Genomic DNA, 27,490 nt, shown 5'->3' with positions numbered 1-27,490 from the left:
TAGCTGAAGTAACTACACAGTGGCAGTGTGGCAGCGATGTTTTTGCAATAAATTTGCTTTGAAAACAAGCCGATCCCCGTTTGCACAGTTGCAACTTCCTAGTCGAACTTTTCTTTTTATTTTGGGAAGTTCGAAGTTTTGGGTGCAAGTTTTAAGTGAGAAAATGAGGTATTTTTATTGCTATTAGCCTGTTTTGTCCCTGATGCTTGAAATATGTGGCTTATAGGTTCCGACAGGTGAGAAGTCTGCTGGATTTGAAGTGCTTGCCAGAAATATGTGGCTTATAGGTTCCGACAGGTGAGAAGTCTGCTGGATTTGAAGTGCTTGCCAGACAACAGTACAAAAGTCCACTGACAGCCACTCAGGAAGATGGAAAGCTGTTGCTGGACGGTTAGGGAGCTCTGCATGAAGTTAGTGATTGCAAAAGTAGCAGAGCGCTAGAAATCCCCAAGAAAAATGTTGGGCACACAGGAAACAAAAACATGGCAAACTTGATGCGCAAACTTTTTAAGCGACTGTTGTCGGCTACAATGCTTCCCAGCTGGAACGTTTCTTTTTCGCGGTCATAGGTGGAAAACGTGACTGCAAGGTTCCATCATACATCTTTGTGGATGTGGCTCCAGGTTGCATCCGACATGAAGAGGGCTGTGACACTCACCCGTGCATGCCAGTGATGTGATTTCGGTCGAAGCCAGAGCGGCAGCAGGCCGTGCCAGGCATATGGCAGCCAGCAGCTCACTGGCGGGAACCAGGGTCGATGGTTGTGTGCCACCTTCCTCCCCACCCGGCACCAGGAGCTCCAGCAACCAGAGGCGCCACCTGGTTGCAGGTTGCAGGTATTCTCATATGATATCAGCACCATTTAGCATCTCTCAAAAAGGTATCTGAAGTCTTTATATTATAGGGAGGAAAGGGGAGGGGGGGGGTATATGCTAATAGAGGACCAAGAAGATAAAAAAAATTCTACAGGACCCTTAAGACTGATTAGGATTTTGTATAATTTTACTTATTTCTTACTATTTTTATTTTTCATTGTGTTTGGCTATTGATTACGCACTGTCTACATACGTTAGTCAATTCTGCCAATGTTGGCTTGTTGTGTGGCTACTGTTGGATTGGCTATGAATCTGTCTCATCTGACGCATTCTTTCGGGCCCCGATCATGGGCCAAGAAAGGCTTTTGCCTTAAAAGATCAAAGGCAATGGAAATGTTTATAAACGGCACAAGGACGACAGAAAACAGAGACAGCTTCATTGGCCAACATATACCACCATCTCTGACAGCCGCCAAAAGTGGTAAGGCTTTGAAGGGAAAAAAATGAGTACTCAGAGAAAGAACATTTGCATGCAGCATTGATGCTTGGTTTTCTCGAGCAGCACCCGATTACAGGCAGGTCTGAAGCTTCAGTTGTTTACACGCTGGCATCAAATTTTCAAATTTTGGAGTTCTGCAGGTGAGGCGACTCACCTGTGCTTTGCGGGCACATCCTGTGTGTGGTCCAGGAGGGCAGGTGGCACGTCCAGGTGGGGCAGGGAGCCAGCACGGCTCAGTAGAACGGCCAGGCTGTGCAGGGTGGCAGGCTCAAGTGGCCGTCCTGCGTGGCACACACATCTTGTCAGCATGAGCTGCTTTCCGTTTTCATCTGGTGTAATCACAACCCGCACCAAGGTGACTGCTTTCCTTCTGGCCAAACAAAAACCAATAACCATTATCGGTTTGATGCTGAGCCTGCCCTGGACTGATAACAATAACTCAGTGTGAAAGAAGCTCATATATTTCCGTCAGCCTTCTTGCAAAAATTAGCTGCTTTAGGGCACTTCAAGTATGCGGCCCCTCGGTGGTCCCCTCAAACCGCATTCAACTGCAGATGCTCACCAAGAGCTTTGACTACTCTAGTGTTTTTCAAAAGATCCTGAAATGCAGAAAAAGTTTAGTTGGTGACGGTAAGAAGCTATCTGCTTGGCTTGGCTGCGTCACACTGGTAACGACATATGTTTTCGCTTCAGCCAACAAAATAAAGCCTGCATTAACTGAATTAAAGCAGGTTTGTTGTTATGCGATGAGTGACAGTTGAACAAAGTGCTCTCTTAGATTCAACAGGGCCTATCTGAATGCCAACTGGGTGGCTTATAGTGCCAATAAGGTCTATATTGGTGCGCCGAATGTGAAATCACACATTATAGCTAACTGCGAGGATAAACACTACCAGTTTCACTGCTGATATTTCTCTAGAAAGAAAAATAAACAAGGAACATGAAGAATATGCCCAAATAGCACGAGGAGCAGTCAATGTGCTGGAGATATTTTGAATACTTACCAAAGGAAGCAAACAGAGAGTACATGAAACCATCTTTAGCTGGTCCTGCGACACACCAGGGGAACTGCTACCTGAGCCTCACCTGGGCAGAGAAGGCAGCTGAGGTCTGAGCAGACCAGCCCCTGACGCAGCAGCTCCTGCAGAAGAAGGTGGCCTTCTTCCACGCACTGGTTCAGGAACACCATCCTGCACCCCATAGACCACACACGGTTACCGGGCGGGGAGAGCGAAAAAGAATAAGGCAGAATGCAGCAACAAAGCATGCCACAGACATCACCGGATACTTCCTGTGGTTACATATACCATAGTGAGGTCTTAGCAATAATTCCCAGAGACCTAACTTCACCAGAGTGAGGAGCCTCATAACGGTCAGAGAGAGGGAGGAAGACAGCAAATTGCATGTTCATTTCGATAATGTTGTTCAGGAGTCCATTAAACCTTGCACATGCTCTTTTTTCAGACACATCAGTGGCAAACTTTGCAGTACTAATAAAACTATCTTTGGATGTGTCATTACATTTTACTTTGATAAAAATGAAGTAAAGCAATGTGGCTATCAAAATTTCTTTTGTATGGCATGCTCACTTTTTCCCCACAGATGCGGGCCACTGTCAAAGACTGTGAAAATTAGGTACTCATATGGATTGATTGCTTTATAATAGATTGAACAGCGCAAGCCCCATTTATACATTCCAGGTCTTGTTCAAAGAGAAAACTGGTGGTATTCAGCTACTGTGGGGTATGACGGCATCCACCGTTGTCTGCGCATACATATTTTGTCGCCCATAATGTCAAACCCCCCCCACCCTCCCTCCTCCCTTTCCTACTCTAAATTCCAAGCACAAATTGTGCTTTCGAAACAGAAATTATTTCCACAATCCTTCGGACGTTTGCTTGGTAAGTCGAGCCAATTCCTTGTTGCTTTTTCCATCAATTCTGACACTTTGAATGAAATTCCGCACACAGCTAAAAAAAATTTTTCAAGTGAAGTGTTAAAATCTGCAAAACTAAATTTGGAAATTGCAACACACTGAGTATCGCTAACTTCAAGAAGCATTATGCCATCTTCTGTAGCATGGAAGACTGTTTGAAAGTCTGCCATAATTGGCTGATGCCTACATCATTCTCGTCATAATTAGGACGATGGTGCTGATACAAGCAGCTTACTGGCAGAACAACCCATTAAATATTTCTTTTTCTTTAACAGTCCACTCGAGCCATTTCACCTGCTCTTTAACTTTACTGCTCACATGTTATGTGCCGAAGGATCAAAATCTCATGCGCGGCAGCCACATTTCGAGAAAGGCAAAATGCAAACAACGATTGTGCGCTCTGATGTGGGTGCATCTGAAAGAACCTCAGATGGTGAAAATTAACATGGAGCCAGCCACCATCGTGTCCTTCACAGCCTTCGCATGGCTTCAAGGTAATAACCATCTTATGTAAAACCACCATTTATTATCCACAAACCGGTGCTCATTGCAATCAGGAAAGTGTGTTCCCCGAGCACACAGTACCTAATGTTTCTCTCAGAACTCTGAGTGTTGCATGATTACACGAATTTACAACACCACCAAATGTTCTCAATGCAAAGGACCTAGACCAGGATCCTCAGAATGAAATCTGCAGAACCCCTCGGCTACTAGGAATGCTCTTTGGATTTCAGAGCCCCAGAAACCCTTACATGCTTCCTCACCTTTTTTTTTTTTTTGCCCACATTTAATTTCAGACTAATCATACTACGGCAGCTTATATAATGCACCTTTTCAGTATGCAGCCAGCCATCTGCAAACTTGGAGCATTCTTCACATACCTATGCACCTAAATCACCCTTTTTTCCTTTCTCTTGCACCCAGGCAAGGTATAAAAGCCAGGACGACCGGAATGCTTCGGCATCTTCCCGAAGCTGTTGTGGTTTTCTAAGCCTAACAAACACCTCTCGCAGGCAACCGGACTGCCCACTCGGTACGAGGAAAGCGTGCACTGGAAAGAGCAAGCAAGCAGCGATAGGGTACTCACTTGACCGTCTGCTCCCAGACAACGTGCCACAGGGGCCACGACTTCTTCCCCGCCTGAGGTCCGTGTGCCCGGGCCACCCCCCAGTAGCAGAGCAGGACACATCGCTTCACGTCTTGTCTGCAGAGAACCAGGTCTACCAGTGAGGCCCACATCTAAGCCGCACCGCCATTTCTCTAAACTTCTCACGCACCAGCTCTCCCTCTGCCAATGCCTCCTAGATTCCAGTGCCAACCAAACCACCTGGACGCACCTCCTCCGACTGCCCTCTCTTGCCCCGTCCCGTTCAACTTTCACACGTACTCCACACGTGCAGCGAGAAGAGGCCGTCCAATGACTAGCATGCACCAGAGGATGGGCGCAGAGATTTCTTTATGTTAAAGCATTTGACAGTCATGCCGTTTGCTTGCACTATGATGTATAGACCACTCCTCCTCGCCACAAGAGCCAGACTGAGTCTAGCACATGAATATAAGAGTTCCGATTGGTGCCACTCCAGATCAAGAAATGTGGCTTGCACCAAAACAGAGGAGGGATTATCTCTATATAATACAGAAAGTAATGTAAGGAAAAGCAAGCAATAAGCGCCTTTACAAAAGGCATAACAATATCCAATGCCTTTCATCCTCTGTTGTCACCACAAATTGTACAAAGGAGACAATATTGAGACATAATGTTTATGCCCTAAGCAATGATTTCCTGTTTATTACATGGGGCAGGAAACAGTAAAACTTTGCTAACTCAGTCTTGGGACTGCAAAATGTATCTGAAACAACCCGGTTTTTAAAATGCCCAGAAAAATGTGAGACCTGCAGTACTGCTAAAGTACATGACGTAATAGTGGTACCACTCTAGAGGAACACATGCTGCACCAGACTTACACCTTCTATTGTCACCAACAGCAAGTTCCTAACAGTGCCTAACCCTGCCATCAATCCTCGAGTAAGCATATTAAATAAGTGAAGACTTCCAGACACAGCCCCTTCATCATGAAATGACCAATACGGTCACAAACACAATCGACATTCCACATTCAGCAAGCAAACATCAAGTGTCAACAGGCAGGTAGTCCGTGACACCGCAAATAAGGGTTGACAGCAGGAATCGCCCTCTTTAAGCTCAACTGCTCAATACAAAGGGGACTTCCAACAGCTTCTCACTGGAAAGAAATGCCAAGTGGCTAAGGTACTTCAGTAAAAGGGACATTAATGAAATCTGTATTACTGGCCCGAACGAACAAAGATAAAGAACTGAGAAACATTTTTTTTTTTTTTCAAGCGTCATTTATTCTTTCATCCATAGATCACCAACAAAAGCAGGACGCCACTGCAGTTAGCCCAACACTCATTCATGATGACGAAGCAAGCGGAAAAGTAATCAGAGTCATTCTCACAGAAACTCCTTCTGCAAGTCTTTATTTTTGCATTGGCCTCGGCAACCACAGAACCCAACATGCAGCAACTTTCCTCGTGAGCAGGTTGTTGTGCATTGGGCCTGCAATCAAGTTAACCAGTTCCACTACATCTTCACCAGCAGGTTGTTGTGCACAGAGCCTGCAATCAAGTTAACCAGTTCCACTACATCTTCACCAGTTATCCGCAAATTAGTGATCACTAAGGCCTTTGCATGTGCAGCACTTTATGGATCTTTATATCAAGCAAAGTTCGGTCACTAAATTCTTCTTCGTCCAAGCTTTTTGTAAGACCAGACTGAAATTATCTGTACCATTTCAAAACAATGTCACAAACTGGGACATTGTCACCGTACTGTGCCACCACCTCCACAAGAATCTTGCTGGCACCGTGTCCCTTACAGTACACAAAGCAAATCACAACACGTGGTCCGAATTTCTTAACTGAAGCATCGAATTTTTTTTTTTTATTCCCTAGAAGCGTTGTGTGTTTATATAGAATGAAATCATTACGTTCTGCTAAAGCTAGGCAGACGGGCACTAATTTTGATGCCTATCGCGTATGCCTGATCCTTTCTTAAAGAAGAAAAAAAAAAAACAAAAAGTCAAGAACTTCCCATAGCTTGCCCTTGCAAAGAACCACGAGAGGCTGCGGGCAGAGGCACTCACATTTTGCAGGATGAGTGGCACTGGGTGAGAACATCGAGCAGTTTCTGAAGCACAGCTGTAGCACGACCAGCAGTGGTAGGGTACTTCCAGAGGTAGCAGGCCAAGACCTCCAGCCTGTACCAAAGCGGGAAGTTTAGCTGCAATCGCACATTACGAGATCCCGTTCTCTCAAGGCACAGCATCACAGCTTCCGGTTAAGCAGCAGTACTTGGCAGCAAACAGGGGGAAAAAAAAAAAAATTGTGACAAAAGAAAAAACACAATTATAGATGTATATTCATTCCAGCCAATCCTGTTGTGCAAGGGATTGGCAACAGTGTTTTCAAATGTGTAACTTAGCAGCTCGAAATTCTCCTGTCTGGTTAATTTCTTTAGTGTGCCTTTTCCCAAAACTCGAAACAGATGCGCAGAAAAGCGCAGAAAATATTTTGTGAACGTGTGTTACTTCAGACGTTAGATACCGATATCATTTTGAGCCTAAATTACCATTTATAAAAGCTATGGGACGAGCCAAAGGCCCAGCGGGAAGTTGGTGCTCTGCAGCCTTCAGAGAATGCAATCACAATGGCACAAGACAAGGGATCAAGTAATGGCTGTCTCACTATCTCACCAGGGTAGAGCATCTCGGCTGGACCGACTGGACTGCAGGGTGGAAACCACGGTGGCCAGAGCCCCTCCTGCGGGCTCCATCTGCTCCAGGGTCTCGGCAGCCAACCACACCTGGGCCCTCCGGACTCGGGCCTGCTGTCTGGGATATCATACCACGCCGATCAACACAGGGCAGTTCATCCGGCATGAGACTTGGACTAGTGCTACCATGCATTTGGGCGGTCTTAAGTGGCAAACCACCCTCAGAGCATGCCGCTTGTACCAATCACAAAAGTACTCGTGGGGAGGCAACTGGACCTCCGGAGAAGCACAGCTCTCAATGCGAGACCATCCCTAGCGCACATCTCCCTTTTTCCCCTGCACTCTTTTGCCACTCACTGACTGAGTCCAGGAAATGCGCTGGCACGTTTCTGTAGCTCTTCCATCAGGAGGTGGTGCCAGTCCCTGACCAGCGACTGCCACAGGTCCCCTTCATCATCTGTATCACCTTTCGTCCCCGTTCCATGGAGGCTCAGCTGCAGGGCCAGGAACTCCAGGGCCAGCTCCTACATCGAGAAAACCAACGCACACACACAGGTAGCTTCAGGCAGCGGAACCAAGCTACCACACTTGCTGACACAACTTATCATGTTCTGCATCCTTTCAATTATTTTTGTCTTGTACAAGTAACAGCAGCAAGCAGTGGCCAGTCTGTACCAGCCAACTCTGATACGCCTGCCTCCACTTGGAATCCACTTCGTTATCCTAAAGGATGATCACTTATTTGCATTTTGCATTCCACGTCCTACCATTCCATGCCCTAGTTAAATAAGCTCATTTTTACTTAATCTCAATAATCAAGAGGCTCACTAATTTGCACCTGTGCAACTGCAATCCTCAGCTAATCCCATATACAGTCGCACCCGGATATATCGAAATCGAAGGGGATAGTGAAATAGTTCGATATATCGATAATTCGATATACAGAAATCTGCTCGAGACGACACTTGCGATCTTGAAAAATGGTATACTGTATTTGTCGCATAATCAACACGCACTCGCATAATAAGCCCACCTTCCATTTTTGCCCCCAACAATTTGAAAAAGAAAAAAAAAAAAAGCTTTAGTTAGTGGTGTGTCCCTCCTTTCATGCTGTCGCATCCCCAGCTCATTTATTGGCAGTGTGCCAAGATGCTGCCCAGGGATAACGTCACGTCACGGCGTGTTTACTAAGGCGGAGGCCTTTAATGCCTCATCGTTGTAAGCAGGAGTTGTCAACAGAAATGTCACGCTTTTCAATTGTTCGAAATGGTCGTGACGTCACAGTGCGCGAATTTCAAATGGGGCCAACTGTACTTTGGCCAGTAACCACGCAACCAATTAAAGGGATGGCATAGTGATGCTCCAAGCAAGTGGGACTGAGAAATTAAAGTTAATTATCCAATTAGCCTGATTTAATAAATTAATCATTAATTAGTTTCATAAATGTGGACGAAGTCAAGCGAGGGTGTACTTACAATTGAGCGAAGTCATAGTCGATTACACTAACTGGCTAATTAGCATAGTAGTTTTAATTAGGCAATTAGCACAAGCTTGCACTTGCTGAACAGGAACTAAGGTTTACTGATAAGTATGCCTTGTACTGGTTTTTGACTGAAGTACAAAACACTAATTAGATAATTAGAGTGCTTGTGCTCATTAAGCAATTAGTTATAGGCATCACAAACAGTCTCACAGTCAAAGCCTAACAGTGCGCCAAAATGCCCCCTGAATTTTTTATTTTTTTTACTATACTTTAGACCTTAATTCCTGCCGTGGCAGGGAGTGAACTTGGCAGAGTGCCCGTGATGACTTGATTGCACAAGCCTGGTTCGATTTATCGCACCGCGCTTGGGGAGAGTGGAGTCCACTGCCACAAAATCACTGGAAAGAGTGCTAGCAGCAAATGCGGTTTGAAGCGAACAATGCTAAAAGCCGGTGTCATGGTTGCAGCTGACCTCATGCTTTCGTTGATCCAAGATGCAAGGATGGACGACTCTTGCAACAAAAACAAAAAAAAAAAAGGAGAAAAAAGAAAACAAACCTGTCGCTTCTTAACGTCTGCAGCCCCCATAGCTTACGCTATGCTTCACATACTGCACAATGACACATGACGCACGTTACCCGCCGCGCGCAGAGGGTTCAAAAACACACTGGAGAAAGCGTCCGACGTTCTGTCTGCCCATAACCAGTCTCCTCTATTTTCCATGCCTCATTATCAGCTCCAAAACGGCTGCTCAAGCAAAATCAAGACTCCCACTGCCCCTCGCGGGCAAAGTGCGAGGAACTTTGGAGAGGGTGTTATATATACTATGCAGCCTTGACAAAAAGTGCGACCATCGGCACTCATTGACTTTGGCGCCGATGGCCAGACATGAAAAATAGAGGAGGCTACGGTCTGCCACGGGCTGAGCTGGCTTGTCAGCGCATGCGTAGTGTGTGCTGCTGTGAACGAAGACCAGGAAAGAGAGAGGAAGGAGAGAGAAAGCTCGGCAGAAAAATGGGCACACCCTTGCGCTTTGCTCTATCGAGTTTTTCTTCTCTCCTGAACACCACGGCTGCACTGGCTGCGTCCGCTCCGTACCAGCTGTTGCCAAACCGATTCCCCCTTGTTCTTTCATGCACGTGGCTTGAAACGTCACATGCTGCCACGCAGCAAACGATCACCATAACACACCTTTGGGGAAAGGGCACAGCACTGCTCTAGACCGGCCGTCGTGTGGTTTGAAAACGGCACGCGGCAAACGGCCGAGGGCGATGCGATCGTCTTTGGGGAAGGCGCACATTCCAGTGCGTAGTGCGAAGTTCGATATATCGATTGACCGGTGAAATTGGAGTTCGATATCCGAAGCAGCTTTTCTACACTTTTACATGGGATTTTCAAGGGGATATTCTGTGAGTTGGATATAACAAAAATTTGAATTATTCGGGTTCGCCTGAAGCCACCATAAGAAGGTGCACATTCCACAATGGGCAAAGCAACTTGTTAATTTGAATGCAAATTTGTTCCATCCTTGGTAATCTGAGCTCGACGTCGCCACGGATGTTCCCTCGATTGGCCCAGGTGACTGTCGCTTTTTCAACCAAATGACGTGTGTTGCAAAAAATAAAAAAGATAAAAGAACAAGAAGAAACCTCTCATATAAAGTTACCACACATGCAGAGTGTGCCATGGATATAAATAAAAATGTTGGAAGTTCATTTTCTGAGGTGGCACACGGCTTGCAAGTTGAGATGCCAGGGCAAACATTGTGCTTCTCTTTTTATGTATTCCATCCCTGCTCACATGAGTTAGTGTGGGCAAGAAAACGCAACGCTCACATCTCCTTACACAGTAGGGTGCGCACAATGCTCCTGCACAGCATTCTGGCTTTCGCACAGCCTAGCGTTTTGTCCTTTCTGGTGCGAACACCGAATGCGTAAGACAAGTTTGCACCACTTACGGACCGTGCGTTCGGGGTTCCATGCCGGGCACAGTGCACAGAACGCGTTCATAGTCGTAACAATTTTATGTGGCCAAAAGAAAATTACCTGTATGCACGTACGAAGGTTGTTTTGGCTGACAATTCCTTTTTCTTTAAATTACTGGCTGCCAATACACAGTAAATTCCAGTAAAGTCCCACTTGAACCAAGCTGTACCGATGTGCCTGCGTGGCCTAAGAGTAGCATGTCTTACTCCTCACCCAAAAGTCGTCGGAAGGTTTGATTAGGATTTCACTTTCCCATCTCAAATGAGAAGTTTGAGCTGGCAGCACCTTCCATGTCAGGTGGTTGTGTGACATCACACAACCTGCCGTTCAAACTGTGCGTGGCCATGTCACCTGACATAGCTATGCCCGTGATTCTTCACTCAGAATGCCAAAAACGCCATACTTTCAGCAGAACGGGGCCTCTGTCATGTTAGAAAGTGCTCTGCTGACAGTGACTGCGTGCCAGCTTCCTCAGGTGGCGTCAATCTTCTGTGGAAATGAAGAGAGGCGGTCTTAACAGGATTACTGGCAACAAACCTTGATCTGAAGCGAGTTCCAATTGAACAGCACAAGGAGGGAACGTGCGATGCGCTCCCCCATGGCACACAGCAGGTGGCGCCGCTTGCCAGCCAGTCGCCGGCCCACATCCACCAGGGTGGACAGCTGCAGAACCACAGGTCCCACTGTGCCCATCTCCCTGCACAGGGTGGCAAACAGGCATGTGCACTGAAAGACTGCGCTTCGAACTCCAAAACCGTGGCTTGTATAAAATCTGGAGGATTGAACGCCATTATGCCACCTCTAGGAAAGAACACAACTACCCTGGACCCAAACTTTAAGCTAGGGATTTTCAACCGCTCAACAACCCTAACTGTGCTAGTAAGTCATCCTATATTCCCTCCCTAAAGACGTTCCCTAGAGTTCTTGCTTAATTGAGTGCAGAAAGGAAATAATGGGGGAGTCAGCTTATAGTTAGCAATATACGGTATACACATTCAACAGACGCCTTTGAGAACAGTGGCAAAGCATATGGCCTCACAATCTCATTGAGAGGCACGTCCATAGACGAACCTGAGCTTGACAAAGGAGGCGGCCAGCGTCTTGAGGACAGTCTCGAGGTGTGCATCGTCCTGGTAGAAACCCGTGGCCACCAGGTGGTGGAGGGCATTGCTGAGACCCACAATGTCAGCGTCCCCCTTGCTCGACCGCAGCAGTCCACACACCAGGTCAACCAGGCCTGTTCAAGGGGGATTCAATAAACATCACTTATGAGTCTCAGGTCTGATTCAAATACTTCAGAGGTCAAATCAAGCCAGCTATTGCGTCACCTTAGGTGCTGCAGCAACAGAATGACATTGGACGTTTATAGGTCTGCTGTACAACTTCAACATTCACCAGCAAATCTACAGCAGCAACCTTCAGCAGCAAATCAGACCAGGTGAGAGCCGCCAGGCCTTAGAGCAGAAAGGATAGCTTCCCTGCATAATAACCGGTGCACGGGACTCCACATGACAGCACAGTCGTTACAAAGATAAGCAGGGCAGACTGAAGGCCACCATCAAGCACATGTTCAGCAAGTCACGTGATTCTATAGTGCCAGAGTTGGCAGCAGGCCACAAAAGCTGACCCAGTTCCATGCGTGAAGAGTGGCCACCGAAGACCTCGTAGGAAAAGCGTCATTTGTAGGGGTACAACACGCATCTCGATGTGTCTAATGTGCTACAAAAATGTAGCTTGGACAGCGTTGCTACACTGTGTGACAGATACTGCGCCTTTCCCTTCCTGCGAACCAATTATTATTATTATTATTTTTACGAGAGTTTCAAGGGGACATTTTGGCACCTAGAAATAAGCAATAATTCAGCACATTCGGGCTCATTATATATATATATCGGGGATATATTGCATCCGTGATCGACAGTATACAATGGATAAAGTGGAAACCGCACAGAAAAGAAGTTAGGTAAGGAATGACCATTAAAAATTACCATTCGCCAAGAAGAAGAACAGAAATCGCACTACGGTCAGCAAGCCCAAATTTTCACTCTTCTGCCGTAAGACATCATTTTGTTCTACTTATCCCCATTTGTTTCTTATGTTTTACCTCTCCGCTTTGCAATATACAATGAAGCCCATCCATGACGTCGCAAATACTGGACTGCCCTCATGGCTGCCCCCCATTTTTTGCGTACAAGAACTAGATATGTTAGTTCCAAAAAATGCGACGCCGTACGGATGATCATGCCCACCGAACAACACCCATGCACCACTCACAGCCCGAGTTGCGACGATAGCGAGGTCCACGTTGGGTACGTGAATTGGTTTGTTTCCTTTTCCCAGTGAGAGAAGACGAAGCTGATTGTCACATGTAAGAGGCTAAATACAGAGGCTTTTTGCGAAAGCAAAGAAGGCGACGATGGCGATAAGATTACTTGGACCAATGAAGGATTAAGAAGATGAAGAAGTAGTAGTCGGTGACATGGCAAGCGCTGATTGGTGAACAGAAGACAATAAAGATGACGATAAGGCTGACGTGTATCAACATGGAGGTTATAAAAAGGCGCGCGATATGGAGAGGCAAGGGGTGGAAGCCAGAGAAGTGGAGGCTCCAAGAGGTGAGGGACGCCTTGACTGGGAGTGAGCAACGCCGGATGCTGTACCGGTGTCCTCATGTTCTACGGTACTGCACCGTAGACTACCTGCTGTTCTCGAACCTGTTCCGGGGATTGAGCAACTACTCAGCCACCTGGTACGTCCAGGGGCACCTCCAAAGCTCGTACCACTGTCCACCTGCATCGCCCAGGAGGTTCACCTCAACGCCGCCACGAATGCCAATGTTGCTTCAGCCTACGCTTTAACAGGAGGTCGTCCGTTGCGGCCAACAAGACCAGCTAATTGCAAGCCGAATGCCACCTCGACGCTGACGCCATTGCCTAGACCTACAAAACGCGTCGCCCGCTTCGAACTGTAAGCTCAAAAATGGAATGCTGTCTCTTAATGTGAAGCATCGTGTCTATCATTTAGTTTTTGTAGGTTGTGTTAGTTTTTGTAACTTGGTTTGCGGATTAGCATCTGTGTGCGTGTATTAAATGTGCGTCCGTGTGGGTACGGCTGGCGTCTAGTTCATTTTTTTGCCCTGAGCGTTCTCCAGAGATCCGTGACACTGATGCGGGGGTAGAAGCAGGCTTGAGCATTTTGAAACAGCTCAGGGAGGAGTAATAATGCCATTTTGGAGCAGCTTTGGAGCAATAAAATGCTAATTTGGAGCGTTCTAATTATGTTTTGAAGCATGTTTTTAGGATCAGATGCCTTTAATATCGCAATTTTCTATTCCTGACACAAAAAATCGTTTCTTTTTAAATTGTTTTATTTTCAGAGTTCAATGCTCGTCTTGACTGTGCATGCATCTCTGACAAGGCAAAGACAAACTGCCAAAACATGTACAGATGCTTAAAATATCGCAGCTGGCCTGAGCAACAATTTGGAACAACACTAGCAAATGGTATGCTTTTTTCTACGCTTCATGTCTGAAAATCAAGTCTGATTAAAAGCTTTTGACCACGTGATATCAAACGTGGAGTTTACCAAAATACTTTGATGCACTCAAGCACCACCACTAGTTTGGAATTCACATTAATGAGCAGCACATTTATGCTATCTTGTACACATCCTTTTCGATACTGTTCTTGTGTCAATATATTCCTGAGCACTGGTCAGTGCTGGCTGCAAAGAAGATTGACAGCACTCGTAGGTATTTATTTGAAAATACTACAGGCCATCGCTTGGCCCAAGCAGGAGTGAATTCACATTGTTACATAATGAAAATAATAAAATTATACAATATTAGCAGCACACAAATACAAAATATACATAAAACAACATTAGCAGGTAAATATACGTTGTAATGCATCAGAAAAATTATGTGAAGATAAAACATGCCGGTAACAAATTCCAATTCTAGGGAAAAAACTGAATTTAAAATTGTTAGTTTTGGCAAAATTGGGAGTAAAGAATGCTCATTAACATTGCGAGTCCTCACTAGTGGATGCTTAATGCACTCTGGAAGCTTGAGTTTATTTTTTACTGTTAAACTATTAAAGAAGAATGTCAATCGAGCAATCTTTCTGCGGGTTTCCAGTGTATGAATGTTATTTAAACTCATTAACTGTGTAGCCTTTTCCCTTCTTCATTGTAAGCTTGTGCCAGTAACTCCTTATGTTTTTGCTTTTAGAGCCGTTTGAGGCTGCCTTAAGTTCAGCACATTAAAGATATGCCCTGTATGGCTTTCCAACACTCTTGAGAAAATTTTTACTGATTTTCACCTTCGTGGCATCAGCCTATAACACTTCAAGTGTGCTTTTATCTCATGCAGGTTTGGCAAATTTGTTCTTAACAAAGTGGCTCAATGGTAAAGTATGTGCTTGTTTTCACAGCAGAATCACTAGAACAACTCACATAGTTCATTGCAAACAGAAGAATTTCCTACGTCCATTGAGCGGTAAAACCAGGTTCTGCTAAATTTGATTGCAAAACATTAAGGTTTGGAGCAGTTTTAGAGCAATAGTGCATTTTGGAGCAGGATGGAGCATATGGAGCAGCACTTCCACCCTGTGATGAAGACAATGTGCCCGCTGTTTCCTTAAAACCTTTCTTCTAACATTTCTCATATGCTTCTCTGTCTGGCCTTCTGTGACCTCAGAGGAGAAGCGGCGCTGAGGCTGTAGCCGTGGACTACTGCTCCGCGCTAAGCACACGGCACAAGAGGGGCGATGGAAGCAGAATAGCTTTGACTTGTCACTGTCGCCATAGTTGAAGCTGTTCAATCCAGTTTAGCTTAACCTAGTGGGGCAATGCTGGTGCACCTAGCATTCGATTAACCATAGAAATTGGCTGTAATTGAGTCACTAGCCAAGCAATAATTGGCATCACTAGTTAAGCCCAGCGTGCTGGTAGTTCACCCCAAAGGCAGGGCACTCACCGTTGTAAGCAGTGTCAGTAAGCGCCACTTGCCAGCTGCTAGTGCTGAGCACCAGCTGCAGAATGCTTGTGTACTGGCCGTGCAGAAGCTGTGAGTGGCGGCCTTCCAGAACCTGCTGGATGTGGTCCACCACCTTGCGCGGATTCAGCAGTGGCTGCCCTGTGCAGGAGAAAGGGGCATGCTGGAAGCTCTCTCAACTATAGGAGAACCATACTTCACACACACACACACACACACACACACACACACACACACACACACACACACACACACACACACACACACACACACACACACACACACACACACACACACACACGCACGCACGCACGCACGCACGCACGCACGCACGCACGCACACACACACACACACACACACACACACACACACGCACGCACGCACGCACGCACACACACACACACACACAAAAAATTGCAAGCTCGCATTTCCCATTAAAATGACTGAGAATAACTCCACATGAATTTTTTAATGGAAAAAAGCCTCACCTATGGCTGCTTTTACTGAAATGATGTTTGTCAGGCAGCATAAAAGACAAGTTTACTGCTGAGAAAGTTGTGACATCACGGCCGAAAAACCCGTGATCGCTGTCTAGAAATTAACTCTGGCAAAACCTAGCACAATGGATTTAAACACAGAAAACTGTTTCACTGTCACTGCAGTGTGCGTGCCAAAACGGCCAGCGATGGTGATACCTGCATTTTGTTCATGTTCTTACTAAACCCCCCCCCTATTAGGCCTATGAAATCCTTACATTTTCCAGCATATGAAATATTCATCCCTCAAACGGTAGCAGTGAATAAAGACTTCTACAGCTCTGCAAGCTTAGGCTGCATGCAGATGTCATACCTACAGCTCGGATGACTAAGTTCACTCAAAAAACAACACTCAGCCTCAAAGCGGGCTAACTTACACTAGGAAACTAGTCTAAGAAAGAGAAGAAGCCAAGGAAAAGGTGCGCTCACTCCTGTTTGCTTGCTGAACCACAGTTCGAAGTAGACTGACAATGGCGAGCAGGTCAGTTCCAGGTGCCAGCACGGCAGACGACTTTTTCCTCGAGCTCTCAGCAAACTTTTCAAGTTCCTGTTAAAGGACAATTTTGGCACTAACTGAGCTCAGATGATCTCCAACTTAGTAAAAAGCTCATCACTAATTTTAAGATTTAGTGATGTGTAATGAATCTTTCCAAGAGAAAGCCCAAAGAGAAGGCACATCGAAGGCTTCCTCACCCGATGAAAAGGAATACATTAGTAAACATGAATTTACACCAGGTAAATAATTTAGGTTTGCCTTTCTCTCCCAGTCAGCTACAGTTCCAGCATTGGCAGCAGTGAGGTGGCCCTGATGTCACCAAGACGATACACGGGACATAAAAATGCCCTAAAAAGCAGCTGCCTGTTTACTTGCTGTCATTCTAGCTCCAGGGCTAGACTACGACATAAAAGTTGGCGCAGGTCAAAACAATGAAGCACCTATTACAAAGCAGCTTTTATCTGTGTCATGTGCCATTATCTGCTTGTGACATCACAGCCGCCTTATTGATGTTGAAACTTGTGGGGCTCCGCAGCCCCTTTTAGAGTTTTCAAACCGTGCGCGTTTTTTCCTATTTGTATTGGTGTTTGCTCGGGCAGCGTGAGTGCGCATGAGTAAACTGCCCATTCGAAGAGGCGCCATGTTACCGGTGTGGAAACGAGTGCGGGTAAGCGTGTCGGAAGCAAGGCTCTGGGCTTTTTGTCCGGCAGGAGGCCAGCGAGGGGCGGCCAGCGTGCATCACGGGCCAGCGTGCTCGCCAGTGGGATGTACACGGAGGATGGAATGAAGATTTGCCAGATAAAGAGAGAAGCAGTGCCTGCAGGAATGGTTTAGTCGTATTTGCGTGAGTTGCTGCCATGCGAGGAGCAATGTTTCTTGCACCACCGTTAGCGTCTTGGCCCTATCACTCGCCCTATTTGCACCCAGTGTGTTTCGCCTTGGCACGGTAAAGCCCTGAAACCCGGTTCTGTTTTATTCTTAGTGGTCCATTGTTGCTCTCCTCGACAGCATGTTTCCAGCGCAGTGGCACTCGATGTTGTTTCTTTTTGTTGAATGCTTTTTATTTTATCCGGAACAAACCAGTGTTTTTAAGAAAGACTGAATTTGTCACTCGTTGGGCGAGACCATGGCTCGTAGACCCGTTTTCTAGAAGGCAAGGCCTTCAAACTGATGCCCAAAACCTTTCCGCCGTACCATCAGCTCATTTTAAGGCATTATAGTAATAGTTCTCAAGGGAATAACAGCACTTTAAGAAGAAAAAAAGAAAGGAGCGGGCGAGGGCCGAGGCACTCTCCAACTTCATCCACAAAATGTGCTGGTCGAGTTTTCATGTCATTACTAAACACAATCGGAAGCAAACATACAAGAACTCCTCAGTACAATAAACAGACACCAAGGAAGATATTTCAGCCATAGACACCCTACATATTCTAAACACTATTGGTATTTACAGTGAAATTATACAACTGCAGTAGACATTTAGTATTCTCTTTCCAACAACATAATGCATCTTGTGTACTAAGTAGAAGTAAAAGAGGCCTGTATGTGTTTTTTTTCCTCTTAAGAAAATATATCTGACCCTCAGCAAATGCTGAAAAGCACCACGCCAAATTTGTTCACAATTCAGGAAAAACAAATGAAAAATATTCTGTTCCATGACGGCACCAATAATGCTTACCAGCTCGATGGCCTTGGTGATGTTGATAGCAATGATGTCCCATGTCTGGTTGGACTTCTTTAAAGTGTTCTGATCGATGGAGATCAGGATGCTCTGGTTCTGCAGAGCGCTCTTTAAGCCAGAAACTGCCCTCTGAATCAGAACATGTAACTTGGTTAGAGAGGATCCATCACAAATTCAATGGCACTTATGTGCGGATAGGACTAAAACAAGTAGCTAGCTTTTACAGAGTTCTCTCTAAGCACTGTTATTGGAAGTCACAACAGCATGGCTGGACCCACTAATAACAGTTAATTTTCTAAGTTATTTACCTATGCTCAAATCACACACACACACAAAGAAAAATATATATATATATTGTAGGATGGGGGTTTATTAGAGATACTGGGACTCGATCTAGAAGCACGGCAGGAGCAGTCCGCGTACAAGCAGGTCCAGCGCACACATCGGTAGTGATGTCACTGAAGGCAGCGTACGAAATCTTTTTCACCTTTGCACATACACCTTCCTCTTTACACGGGCCTTCAGGGAGAAGAGGAGCCACCCTGGCAACTTATGGCGTAGGCAAGATAGCAGGGTCGTAGAATTACTTAAGGCGCTGGAAGTGGCGTCCCGCGGCTGCGTCGGCTGAGATCAAGTGAGGGCATCAGGGGTTTCACTATGTAATTGACAGAAGTGATGTGCTCCAGGACACGATAGGGGCCGTGATAGGCGCTGAGACCGACACCACTGGTGTCTGTGTGTGCTTCAACTAAACAGGGGCTTAGCGTACTTGATTAAGCATAGGTATACATGCCACAGCAATGGTTAGCACTCACTTAGCTAAGTTTTGCTTTATTGAGCTTTGCTTTGCCGCATCTAGAAACCTTGATTCAAAGGCATACAATCGGAAGTACAAGGTCGTTCATACTTAACGCGAACATGCGAGCAGGTGATTGCTCTTTTCAAACCGGCCACACCGCACACAATAGCGCTTTGAAGAGTGTGACCACCCATGCGTGTGTTTGCACTAAGAGCGGACGACCCTGTACATATGCCATTAGTTCGACTCCCTATTATGAGTTAGCCTCCAGCTCCACACAAAAATGCATGCAAAATGCATGAAAAAATAAACCAACGGTAGCATCCCAATTTTGATATGAAAGTAGGGAAAGGCATATAATTTGACATATGTACGTCCCTGGCTCGAATCCTTGATGCAAGCTAGCCTCTGACATGACAAGTATGCTTTATGCAACGCAATGAGAAATGGTATGAAATCATCCTGAATGCTGTATGATGAACGGAATCATCACAATTTTGAGATAAATGTCGGAAAAACTGCCACCAATATGGATATGCCCACCGATGCTGAGATATATACATGAACGGCACGTGCAGCATTATCACTAAGGGCAGTGTCCTAGGTTGCGGATGGGCATGTGCCATGAAATTTTTCATGTCACATATTTAGCACCATGCTTTGGGGCACAATGCACCGCCGATTACTTTTCTTGTAATGGGAGTGTTAGCTCTCATCTTAAAAATGGCATTGTATGATACATGGTGTCTAACATCATCCTAGGCTATGAAAGACACAGTAGAGGAGGGCATCAGACTCATTTCAATCATCCAGGATTCTTAAATGTGAACACAGGTCACACTAACACATGCATCTCAGCCATCCAATCCAAAGCCACTTAGCCATAGCAGCTGGTATTTTAAAGAATATCGGACCGTGTACACCCTTTCGCATTATTGGGGCGTCCAAACTCTATTGAATTGCCAAAATGTATTCACAAAGGTGCTTTGTGCACATTTTAATCTTGGCAACTGGCGTTAAAGTGTCCTGCAAACTTAATTCACAAAAGAATCTCGCATCGAAATAATGATATGTCCACCATAGCACATCAGATACAATCAAGCACCGCAACACAATGTACCCCTGCAGCTTATTGGCAGTGAGAGCGGCCTGCTTTGAGCAGTGTATGAGAGGTCAACTCGCTATGTGCAGATCTGCAATACGTGAACCGAGACGATGCTACACTCCTATCCCTCCTAATTCTCAATTCCCCATACAGCGGCCGACAGCCATCTTTTCCGTTGCAATAAAGGTTTTAATTATTAATTCGATATCAAATTATTCATTCTTATCATGAGTTTGATGAGATTTTCTTGCTGTCAATCACAATTTCCATTTACAGACCAAGACTCTTTCGAACGTCTTGCAAAGATACAAGAAATGTCAAGCACTTTCAGGGGCATCAAAAATGAAATATTCAAGGATGACAAACATCTGTACATATACTGTTGATAAGCTGAAGCCTAGAAGTTTTCAACTTGGAAGCAAGTAAGATATATTAATAGTGACAGCCCGCGGCTTACATCCTTGGCAGTAAAAGTTTGGAAGGTACACAGGGTAGGCAAAACTTCAGCAAGCGTCCATAAGTCCACGATAATAACCAGTGAGAGAGACACTTTCCAATGGCCTCCAGTTACTCCTGTCTAGTACGAGGGTCCGCTATTCCAAGTCTGCGTCGTTTTCAGAACTGTCGTTATCCCCCTGACCTCGAGACATCTGATTGGTAAAGACATCAGAACTGGATGTCACTACCATTTCCGGTTCCAGCGTTTCCACCAATGCTGCTCTGCAAATATCCCAGGCTCATCACTTAATTTAGCTATCCGCTACACTTGACCACGCTGTCTCTGGTGCAGCAGCTTTTAAAGCAAGACTGGAGAGTATCATCAAAGTTCTGAAGGCAATGTCAAACGAAATCAAATAACTACCACAAAGCAAAATTGCAGTGTTTCTGCAGTGAACATAAAAAAATTCTCTCTCAGCTAGCTGTGTTTTAAAATTACATAATTATGCAATTTTAGGAACCAAGGAAGTCAGGCATGAGTGGTGTTAAAACCGCTTCCTTATTCTTTTCTTCTCTCTCTCTCTCTATTGCAGTTGTTCTTTTTCCTTCGGTTTTCTATGGTATGTAACAGCCCTTATACTTTGGCGCGCTTCTGATCGGCCACAACTAAGCTGCAGAACAGAGCTAAGTAAGCTTATGACACTTTGTGCCTCCAAAAAGCAACACAAATTGGCCTCCTCAAAATGTCAAGACGTAACATCTATGTGACAGTTTGAACATCCCAGGCAAAGTCTTCCGCCTGGTCGAGCGTGGCGGCAGAATGAAGCCTACGATGACGTGCACTGCCATGTGATTATAGATGCTCTGCAATCAATAACCCGTCTGGATGACGCGTAAAACACTCCTTACGCCGCGAACTACCAGAGCTGGAGAGCCAAATGAATGCCTCTGCCGAGAATGATGTCGCGTTATCTACGACATGTTCAAGTGTTGATGTCAGGTTTATGACGGTCGTTATTGCAAGATGAAAAGAAGCAAGTACAGGTTCCTTGATTTTAGAGGTCAACAGATGCCGAGTATGAACGCGAGAAAAAAAGAGAGAAAAACTTCGCTAACGTTCCTTTCTTTCGCCAAGCATACTTTAGAAAAAGCAATGGTGCCTTACAGAGAAAAATATCGCATGACATGCTAACAACTGCTGTTATTTACGTAATGAACACATTTTGGAAAGAACACACATTAAGCTAATAGTGAATTGGTGCTCAACGTCAGTGCAATCGAGCTTCGGCCCACTCCGCAGGCGCGACGAAAGCAACGCGGCAACACTATCAACCGCTTTTCTAACAAAACACGAGCACCTACTTTGCGATCCGTGACCTTGTTCGAACGCAAATTGCGAACAAGGCTGAGAAGGTCGTACGCCCCTCCCATATCTGGCGATGCAGGTCAAGAAGCGGCAGGAAAGCAGCTTTAACTATTTCCACTCGCGCAAAGAGTTTTTAACAGCCATGTTTCTCTACGCTGACAGGCAGCAGCCGAGAACGGCCGAGAAAACCGCGCGGAGAATCACCATAGTTGCTAGGTGCCTTCAATCAAAATGCGCCATGGAATAGTAAAAGTTGCAGAGGCTTATTGTACTTTTTTTATTTGTGACAGTTCCAATTAAAAATATCCACGAAGCAAAACCAAAGCTGTATAAGAACGCTAGCGCTGCGTATCGAAGCAAGGACAACGTAGCTTGGCCATGGCTTGGTGGTTTGCGCTTTGCGCTTGGCCATGGTTTGTCGGTTTGTCTGTGATTTCCGTCATGGCGCGAGTTTTAAAGTCAGCTAAATGAAATCTCGGGGTCTGTGCTAGTAGACAAAGATCCCCTCATCACCTACAAGGAGCTCTCTGAGACTCTCAGACTAAACAGAAGGATCTGTCCACCGCCAGATAGATCCCTGATACCCTCAGAATGCAGGGCCTGGCGAAAAATTCAGGCCAATCGTTTCTTTCCTCATGTTACTCTGAATAATGAGTTGACAGGTGACCCAGAGACTTGCAATCTCTGCAAACGTACCTCTGAGTCAAAATCGTCTAATGCATGGCAATGCCCCGATTCTCTGGGAGCTAAAGAAACTGACCCCCTTGGTCGAATTACCCGGGAGTCCTACATCCGCAGCGGAAATGAGGATGGACAAAAGAACGCGTCCTACGCCTGGCGGAGGAGGCTTATTACTCCAAGACCTTCTCTGCGGCCACGGCACAGGAGAGCCGGCAAGAAGACCCTCCCCGTGGCTGAGCCCCTGCCCCGTGGTCCATGTCGGTGTAAATAAAGCCTTCTGTCTTTCTCTCTCTCTCTCTCTGCTATAACTACTACTACTCAAATTTTACAATTTTACCACAGACAAAGATCACATACCTGCGGACAAAGTTTTTTTGTGCAACACGTATGCGTGCTTTTGATTATTCAGTTTTTATAGAGGTTTAGAAATACGGGCACCGCGCTCGCCGGCCATGAGACTTTTAGGTAAGACGGGGACGATAGAAAGGGAACAAATTATGTAGCGCACAAATACAAGGACGGAGAAAGAAGACACACGCAGCGTTAACTTCAAACTAACTATTTATTCAAGAAAGTAAGCATGGGTTTTTATACCACCGCATATCACGTGCGCCTAAAGAACGTGCGCTAGCAAAACGTATCAGCCAGATACGCAATCTCCTTTGGCGACAACGTGACAGTAGGGCTACATACATTCATATTTCAAAAAAAGCAGTTCATTCAGATTCCACTATTTCACGCGTTCACCGGTTTTTGTGCATCTTAAACAACCAAAAATTTTTTTGAGAAGGGGAATGAAATTGCAATCACGGAAATGAGCCGACAGACCTTTCCCACGCATATGTTACTAATATCCCGGCCATGCTCACGAAGCCTATATCTGGCCTATCATTGAGGCAACTGCCCGTTTGACCAATATATTGCTTACCACAGGATAGAGGTATCTGATAGACTACATTTTGGATACAATTAACAACTTTTCCTTTGTGTTTCTTTGTGCAGCCTACCACCTTTTTGACCTCTGACGAAGTTTTAGTGCATAGATGAATTCAGAGCCAAAAAAGCCACTCTGGCTCCCGATCGCTGCGCTATTTTCAAAAAGGCGGTAGGCTGTACAAAGAAACGCAAATAAAAGTTTGTTAATTGCACCCAAAATGTAGTCCCAGATACCTATATCCTGTGGTTACCAATATATTGGTCAACCGGCAGATGCCTCAATGATAGGATCGTGAGCATGGCCGGATGTGTGTGAAAGGTCTGTCGGTTCATTGCCGTGTTTGAAATTGCATTCCCCTTCTGAGAAAATGTTTGGTTCTAAAAGTGCACAAAAACCGCTTAACGAGTGAAGTGATGGAAGCTGAATGGATTGCTCTTTTGTAAGATGAATGTCAGTAGCCCTTCTGTCGCATTATTGTTGCCAAAGGAAATTGCGTATCTGACTGATACGTTTTGCTAGCGCATGTTCTTTGGGCGCGTGTGATATGCTGCAGTATAAAAACCATCCTTCCTTTATTGAATAAATATTTGTCAGAAGCTAGCGCTGTGTGTGTGTGTGTGTGTGTGTGTGTGTGTGTGTGTGTGTGTGTGTGTGTGTGTGTGTGTGTGTGTGTGTGTGTGTGTGTGTGTGTGTGTGTGTGTGTGTGTGTGTGTGTGTGTGTGTGTGTGTGTGTGTGTGTGTGTGTGTGTGTGTGTGTGTGTGTGTGTGTGCGTGTGTGTGTGTGCGTGTGTGTGCGTGCGTGTGTGTGTGCGTGCGTGCGTGCGTGCGTGCGTGCGTGTTACATTTTGTTCCCTTCGATCATGTACCAATTCAAGCCCAAGAATTATACTTTTAGGAAATGAAGGTATGAATTCAGTAATCTTGGCATAAATGCCTATTCACGGACGAGGAGGATTCATAGGGGCGAGGAGATTTACATATCAATGCCCACCTAATGTACAAACTTCCAGATGGAAACCATCATAAATAAAAGGTAAAATGGCGCGAAGGAACCGGACAAGAGACGAAGGAACATTCATTTGCGCAGCTGTACCTTTTACCTGCAACGAACCAGTTGTCCGCCATAATGTTCAGCACCATCGTGACTCCGAGTCAAACGTCATTGCTTTATATAGTCCAAGCAATTGAAGCGGGCATATGGTATTTTGAAGCAGTTTCTCCTAATGTGGTAAGTAGGTAGCCCTACAAATAACACGTGATACACTGTTAAGTTGGCATCAATATGTTGCACATTCTGCACTTTACTCAAGCGACATTTTCGTCGGCGTACTCTTTCGCGCAGTCAGCTTTGTTCTGCGGGTCGTCTACCCAACTTAAATTGGCTAGGTAGATTGGTTGGTTGTACAACTTTTAATTCCATCGAAAACGGTGAGTCGTGCGCCCGCGGATTAGAAGCTGGCAGGTAGCCCTTGGCTTGTTGCGGCCTCTTCCGCCAGGTGGATGGTGCGGTGCTGGATCGCAGGGTCCGCGCTTCGCAGCAGGGTATCCCAGGCTTCTCTACTTGTAATATTTTGCCCTATTCCTGGAGATTGTGGGCACTCCCAAATTATGTGGTCGAGGGTCCCTCTCGCCCTACAGTGTTTGCAGAGATCATTGTCGCTAAGGTCTGGTAGCGCGTGAAACGCCCAGACCGGGTTCATGAACGTATTAGTTTGTAGCCGCCTCCACGAGACAGCTTCTCTATTATTTAGTCTAACATCTGGCGGGGGTACCAGTCTACGTCCCAATTTATAATGGTCGATGATTTCCCCGTAATTTTGCAGACGCTCGTCGTATGCCCAGTGTTCGGGGGGCTCGACGGCTACCCGGAAGTAGAGAGCTCGGGCTAGCTCGTGAGCCACCTCGTTACCAGGGGCGGCAGCGTGAGCGGGTGTCCAAATTAACTGAATTTTCCTATTTATCGTTCTTTGGGTGAGGATTTTGGCCGCCTCCGGCGACATCCTCCCCTTCCCAAAATTTTGAATGGCAGTTTTGCTGTCGCTAATTATGAACTTGGCTTCTGTTCCTACGCAAGCTATCGCTATCGCAACTTTCTCCGCAGTCTCCATGTTGCGGCTTCTGATGGCTGCCGCGGATACCCGTGCCCCTCGGCCATCGACTACCGAAGCTACCGCCGCACCTGTTCTGCCACTTGTCGCATCAACTATAGAGCTCGGCAGCTGACATTCTCAGCCAAGCAAAGCACAAAGGATGGCCATTGTTAGTAGCCAGCAACGTTGTAGCCAGTTACACTGGTTAATAATTCGCAAAAGACTTTCAGACAACTATAGACAAATGGTAGGGATTAGTCGGCAACCAACGCTCGGCAGCCAAACATGGCCTAAGGTAGGACGAGGTTGGCTGCCCATGAGGTTGGTCAAGTAGCATATGTATGTTTTTAGTAAATGCATTCGCACAATTTTCGCAGAAAGATGGCAGAGCGAAGTTCTTAAAATTATCAGCAATATGAGCATATCATCTTATTTTTCATTTTTGCCATCGCAAGCTTTAAATGACTGAAATAACCTCGACTTGCGAGGGTGACAGGCTCTAAAATGAGCACCTCATGTGGGGGATGTACAGCTCGCTGAAAGTGGCTGTTAAATGTTTGTGTGAGCAGCGCCGTGACATCTTTTTTGGTAGTGTTTCTTTGTGCAGAGTTTTTTGCCGCGTAGGGAAATGCTTGTGTTAATTATGCTCACTGCTAAACATCTGCGTATATACTCACGACCACATCTAAGGATTTCTTCCACTATAACACTGGAGAATGTACCATTTCAGGATTCCTTTAAAAAGTCGTGTGCAGATGTTTCACTAAGATGCACAGATTTCGTTAAAGCTACAACTGAGAGTACTAAAACGCTTGAAATAATATGAATAAAACTAAATAAACCATATTAAATCTACCACAGATATACTACACACACACACACACACACACACACACACACACACACACACACACACACACACACACACACACACACACACACACACACACACACACACACACACACACACACACACACACACACACACACACACACACACACACACACACACACACACACACACACACACACACACACACACACACACACACACACACACACACACACACACACACACACACACACACACACACACACACACACACACACACACATATATATATATACATATATATATATATATATATATATATATATATATATATATATTGTTGTAGAAGACCTTGACCTGGGCGATACGTCGTCAACAGTCAGTAGAAAGTTCTGTGATAGTCGTGAGACGTGCCAGCACACGTACGAGCGTCGAAGCGAGCTTCGTTGTCGTTTTTCCTTCCTGCCCGTCACGCGCGTTGAACATACTTGTCGTCGTTCTCTTCAGCAATAGGCGCTGAACATATCAGAGCCCAATACCTGTTTTACAACTTCCCCCGGGCGAAAAGACGCCATCCTGGCGGCTCATGGCGATGTGACGATGGCCGGATCGTAGTAAGGTTTCAGGCGGTTACTGTGTACTATTTCACGATTTCGGCGACGGTGGTCAGTGGATGGTGTAAGGGGTTCGATGAGGTAGTTGACGGGGGATGTTTGCTTGACAATACGGTAGGGGCCCTGATACTTGCTCAGAAGTTTGGATGAAAGGCCGGGACTGGAGGAAGGCACCCATGGCCAGACCAAAGAGTCTGTACGGTAAGTAGGAAGAAGTGCAGATTGATCTCGGGTGGTTTTCTGCTGTTGCTGGGCGTGAGAAGTGAAGGACCGGGCAAGCTGGCGGCATTCTTCGGCATAAGTTGCAGCTTGTGAAACAGTCGTGAATTCGGAAGAATCCGCTCGGTAAGGGAGAATGGTGTCCATAGTACAAGAGGGCTCACGACCGTACAGGAGGAAGTATGGTG

The 27,490-nt window shown here is 45.8% G+C and overlaps 1 protein-coding gene across 1 annotated transcript in view; it reads right to left on the bottom strand.

Moving 5' to 3' along the window:
* The window catches only part of tefu (Serine/threonine-protein kinase tefu), a 148,935-nt gene extending 126,798 nt beyond the window's left edge, over positions 1–22,137 (bottom strand). Inside the window, exons 1-13 of the mRNA XM_084576302.1 lie at positions 21,926–22,137; positions 18,219–18,350; positions 16,474–16,591; positions 15,490–15,648; positions 11,583–11,748; positions 11,049–11,208; positions 7,401–7,567; positions 7,024–7,161; positions 6,415–6,528; positions 4,338–4,454; positions 2,401–2,504; positions 1,469–1,595; positions 659–819 (exon numbers count right to left, since the gene is read on the bottom strand). Of these exons, the coding sequence (XP_084432428.1) occupies positions 659–819; positions 1,469–1,595; positions 2,401–2,504; positions 4,338–4,454; positions 6,415–6,528; positions 7,024–7,161; positions 7,401–7,567; positions 11,049–11,208; positions 11,583–11,748; positions 15,490–15,648; positions 16,474–16,591; positions 18,219–18,350; positions 21,926–21,994 (1,732 nt within the window). The 5' untranslated portion in view covers positions 21,995–22,137. The remainder of the gene's footprint in view (positions 1–658; positions 820–1,468; positions 1,596–2,400; positions 2,505–4,337; positions 4,455–6,414; positions 6,529–7,023; positions 7,162–7,400; positions 7,568–11,048; positions 11,209–11,582; positions 11,749–15,489; positions 15,649–16,473; positions 16,592–18,218; positions 18,351–21,925) is intronic.
* Between the last annotated feature and the right edge of the window lie 5,353 nt (positions 22,138–27,490).

Source organism: Amblyomma maculatum, chromosome 8 (genome assembly GCF_055883805.1).
Source record: "Amblyomma maculatum isolate TAMU_Amacu chromosome 8, ASM5588380v1, whole genome shotgun sequence".
Classification (NCBI taxonomy): Eukaryota; Metazoa; Arthropoda; class Arachnida; order Ixodida; family Ixodidae; genus Amblyomma; species Amblyomma maculatum.
This window is presented reverse-complemented; position numbering and strand designations above follow the sequence as displayed.